The sequence below is a fragment of the Papio anubis genome, chromosome 12, assembly GCF_008728515.1.
Source record: "Papio anubis isolate 15944 chromosome 12, Panubis1.0, whole genome shotgun sequence".
Classification (NCBI taxonomy): domain Eukaryota; kingdom Metazoa; phylum Chordata; class Mammalia; order Primates; family Cercopithecidae; genus Papio; species Papio anubis.
In genome coordinates this window covers 4,335,577-4,340,002 of record NC_044987.1, presented here as the reverse complement: position 1 = coordinate 4,340,002, position 4,426 = coordinate 4,335,577, and the positions used below count along the sequence as shown (strand labels likewise).

Genomic DNA, 4,426 nt, shown 5'->3' with positions numbered 1-4,426 from the left:
CATGATGGCTCACGCCTGTAATCCCAGCACTTTGGGAGGCCAAGGTGGGTGGATCACAAGGTTAGGAGTTCAAGACCTGCCTGGCCAAGATGGTAAAACCCCGTCTCTACTAAAAATACAAAAATTAGCTGGGCGTGGTGATGGGCACCTGTAATCCCAGCTACGTGAGAGGCTGAGGAAGAAGAATCGCTTGAACCTTGGAGGCGGAGGTTGCAGTGAGCCGAGATCATGCCACTGCACTCTAGCCTGGGTGACAGAGCAAGACTCCATCTCAATTAAAAAAAAAAGAAGAAGTGAAATCCAAACCTAATCCTTGTGGCTGCCTCCTTCTGGCCTCAGTGAGTTACCTTTTTGGGCTGATCTTCTGCCTGGAACCTGCTGCATCCAGCTGGCTCGACCAGGAAGTTAACACCTCCTCTGGGGACTGTCGTGGAGACTGGTATATAGGAAAGGAAGCCCTGCTTTTGATGAGTTTCTAGGCAAGTGTGGCTGCAGCCCAGTCTCAGGAAAAGGGATGAACACACAATTAGCAAAAGGCAAGCAAGTTCAAATGGACTCTGCCTGTGCTGGAAATGGAATGCATATATGCCGGAGGAACTAACAACAAAAGAGCAACCAGAGCTGTGTGAGTTAAATCAAGGGGCTTCCTATTGGAGGTGAGGGTTATATAGACAGGCATGGATGAGGCTGAGAGGGCATTCTGTATGGGAGGAAAGGCTCACATAAATATGCATGCTGGAAGAACAGCTTCTGATCAGGAGCACTCAAGCTAACGAATTTAGCTAGGGCCAGGCTTTCAGATGAAGGCTTTCAGATGAAGAAGGGGGCTGTACTTGGGCTGAGATCTGGAGGCTCTGAAGAGGCCAGCCTAGTTGGTGACAGACAGAAAGGCCAAGTTGGGGGTCTTAGATCTGACAGACGGGCCAGGCCCCCAGTCGTTCTCTGGGGGAAGAGCTGCTTTTTTTTTTTTTTTTTTTTTCATTTTCATACCTTGACACGCAGTTGCTTTTTATTTCCCGAGGATCTTAAGATCACGGAGGGCAGGAGAAGTGAGAACTCCATGGCAGTTGTGGAGTCCTACTATGGAAGTGGGACTTGGAGCCAATGTGGAAATTCCCGAGCAGAACCGGGAGAGGACATGCCCCAGAAAACTTCAGAAGGTGATGACAGCAATCAGCTTGGAGGGCCTAGTAGAGACTAGTAGCGCTAGGAGTAGTAATAATAATAGCACATAAGAATATTAGCAGTACTATTAGATAATATTTAAGGCACTTTTAAAATATACCAAGCATTGCCAAACACTTTGGAAGTCTAATATTAACTCATTTGGTCCAGGAGGTGGGTAGAATTCATATCCCCATTTTAATAATGAGAAAAGTGAGGCTTAGGGAGGTACAGCAATTTACCCAAGATTGCACAGCTAAGATCTGGTGGAGGCATGCACACAAGGCCCTCTGACCATGGGCTCTTAATCACTGTGCTATGTTCCCTTCCACAGGCCTCAATCAGTCATGTAATATTTGACCGGGTTGTTATCTTAGGTATTATCTAGACCACAGATTTCAGATGCAGTCCTCTGGCTGAAGACCTCTGAGCTAGGATAACCCCTTCTCTTTTGACAGATGAGTCAGAGAATCAGATCAGTGGTAGAAGTGGAGTGCCAATCCCGAGTCTCACCTCTACTCAAGTGCTCAACATATCCCTAGATCCTCAATTCCCTGGCAAAAGTGACTGGATGGAACCACAGACTTCCAAGATGGGACAGTCAAGCATTGAATACGAGAATGCACATATAACTCTTGGTGCAATGTTTAGCACATACTAAGCCTGCAATACATGCTCATCCCTTTGAACAAATCCACATGGCCAGTTTCTGTGCTCAGGGGTGAAAACAGCCGGGCTGTGATTGGGGCAGGGGGAGCAATAGATGGGGAGGGGGCTTCCTCTCTCCAGGCCTGCCATCTTGACTGACATGCTACAGCCCTTGCCAAAATCCATGGGTCAGAATGAAAGTAAAATGTCGTTGGAAACCTTGCAATCCACCATTAAAACTTCTGGGTGTAGTAAAACAATTGCTTGCCCCAAATAAATGACTTATCCTTGCTGTTGGTTGTCTGCGTTTCTCTTTAATTATAGGCCCTCTTTGAACGCTCAAACACACAGGGCCTTTGTAAACTTGAACTCCCTCTCTCACACACATTCCTCCCATACACATACACTCCCTTTCATTTACAGAGTATAAACACCCATCTCTCACTCATTCACATAATGAATTTCAGCTCCTTGCGTCCCAATCAAGGAGAGGCCTCACTAGAATTATGGGCATCTGAGCCGTCTTCATGTTCCAAGGCCCCAGGGGGCGCTTCCAAGAGTGGATCCTTTATGGGCAGAAGATAATGGGCAAAAAGTGCTCTTCACTGATGGACTAGTCCCGGCCTTTTCTCTCCTTGGACAATAGAGTTGTTTACTTGAACAGCCACTTCCCTAAAAAAATTCCAAAATTCTCCCACATCATCCTCTTTATGCTTGAAATCATCACACACTCCCTTCCTTGTCCTCCCCTCTTGCAAACTCAACTCAGAGCCCTTTGGCTCCAGAAAGATTTTCTAGGTATCAGGAGAGACTAGCAAAGCCTCCCTCCTCTCCTTGCCTTTCTTCCTTGTCAGAGAAAGAAGTCAATTCTGCGGAGAGGTAAGAAGGATCTTGAGGTCTAGAGCCTGAAAGGCCACTGGGGCTGTTCTCCAAACTAGAAGGTAACATAAGGTGTGATTGTATCTTCTCCACCTGATACTGACTCGGCCTCCTATGCCTGTCCCCAGTCCAGGGTTTGGTCAAGGGTCAAATGAGATAATTTCATGGAGGAAGCCTGGCCCAATTTTTCTACTGTCTGCTGGAAGTACAGCCTCTTCCTCTTGTACCTGCAGCCCCAGCACCTGATCTCCACATCCGTGCCAGGCAGGTAGCTGTGTAACAAGGGCTCATCTCCCTGCCCCCAACCCCAGCTCTGATTTGCTGATTCAGGTGGTGCAAATACTTCTACCAGGACCTATTTCGAGCCATTGTGATTTCCCCTGACTGGGGAGACGCAGGGCAGCATGCCATTTAATATTTCCCTCACATTTCCACCCCACTCTGCTCTCTTTTCTGGGAGTTGCTGGCTGTCTCAGAGGGTTAGTGGTTCTGGTGGCTCAAGACCATAGGTAATTATCAAATACTTAGGAAGCGATGGGTTTTGAGTATTTATTACCTTTTAAAAATGTACTTTGCGGCTAGGCATGGTGGCTCACACCTGTAGTCCCAGCACAGTGAGGGTGAGGTGGGTAGATTGCTTGAGCTCAGGAGTTCAAGACCAGCCTGGGCAACATGGTGCAAGCCAGTCTCTACCAAAAATACACACACACACACACAAAATTGTCCTGGCGTGGTGTCGTGTGTCTGTGGTCGCAGTTTCTCAGGGGACTGAGGTTGGAGGTAGGAGACCCAGGTAGGAGGATCACCTGAGGTCGGCAGTTCGAGACCAGCCTGACCAACATGGAGAAACCCTGTCTTTACTAAAAGTACAAAATTAGCCAGGCGTGGTGGTGCATGCCTGTAATTCCAGCTACTTGGGAGGCTGAGGCAGGAGAATGGCTTGAACTTAGAAGGCGGAGGTTGCAGTGAGCCGAGATTGCGCCACTGCACTCCAGCCTGGACAACAAGAGCAAAACTCCATTTCAAAAAAAAAAAAGAAAAAAAAATATATACACACACAATTTGTTTAATTGTAAGTGTGTTTAGTTTAATTTTTAATAATGTCTGTGATTAACAGCTGGCTGGCAAGATTCCTGAGTACTGAAGAGTTTTGCCCCAGCCCATCCAGCACACCATGGGCCCAGGACAGACCTTGGGGCTAGGCGGTCCTGGGTTCCACAGGGCTCCCATGCCGCTGTCCTACTGCTCTTCTGGCAACAGGACATTTACAGGGGGGAGATCTTGATTCTGGGTCTTTTAGGGGACTCTGTGATTAAGAAACAGCAGAGATGTTGCAACAGCAGGGATGAGGTGGGCCTGAGGAGGGGTCAGTGAAGGCCCTTCATTCCCAGCTGCTGACCTGGTCTGCCTTGAGATGAAGGCTAAGACCCAGAGACTGGACGATGTCCACAGAGGCAGAAGCGACTGAGGCGTCGGGACAGTGGGGCATAACCGAGAGCAAAACGTGAACCGAGACTTCAGCGCCGGTTTCTCGGGCCAGCCCACGCCTCCCGCCTCAGCCCAACGCCACTCCCTCCCCGCCAAGTGGCTCTCTGCTCTGGAGGCGGGACCGAGTTCTCCGGTGGCCCCTGGAGGCTCGGGCTGCGAGCTCTGGGAGGCTGGGAGGGGAGTGAGGGGAGGGGCGCTGACTGGGCAGTCCAAAGAGGAGGGGGCCTTTAATAGGCTCGCCCAGCGC

The 4,426-nt window shown here is 49.2% G+C and overlaps 1 protein-coding gene across 4 annotated transcripts; it reads left to right on the top strand.

The window, feature by feature from the left end:
* Window positions 1–271: 271 nt before the first annotated feature.
* On the top strand, window positions 272–2,105 carry LOC103878020. Of its 4 annotated transcripts, none has more exons than XR_004177289.1 (3): window positions 272–656; window positions 1,031–1,160; window positions 1,623–2,105. XR_004177289.1 is itself a non-coding variant. In XM_031652798.1 (3 exons), the coding sequence occupies exons 1-3, from the start codon at window positions 573–575 to the stop codon at window positions 1,823–1,825; spliced, it is 414 nt and encodes a 137-aa protein (XP_031508658.1). In that variant the 5' UTR covers window positions 277–572; the 3' UTR covers window positions 1,826–2,105. The 4 variants fall into 4 exon arrangements, 1 of the variants encoding a protein (XP_031508658.1); XR_004177290.1 differs by having other exon boundaries at window positions 273–625; XR_637989.4 differs by having other exon boundaries at window positions 274–625; window positions 1,022–1,160.
* The last annotated feature ends 2,321 nt before the right edge of the window (window positions 2,106–4,426 follow it).

What these genes read in the sequence shown, in the direction of transcription:
- LOC103878020 (XM_031652798.1), top strand. Translation starts at nt 573, where the DNA reads ATGGAATGCATATATGCCGGAGGAACTAACAACAAAAGAGCAACCAGA. An exon ending in AAAAGAGCAACCAGAGCTGT is followed by an intron (nt 626 to 1,002) that starts GTGAGTTAAATC and finishes CTTGACACGCAG; the next exon opens with TTGCTTTTTATTTCCCGAGG. An exon ending in GCCCCAGAAAACTTCAGAAG is followed by an intron (nt 1,161 to 1,622) that starts GTGATGACAGCA and finishes CTCTTTTGACAG; the next exon opens with ATGAGTCAGAGAATCAGATC.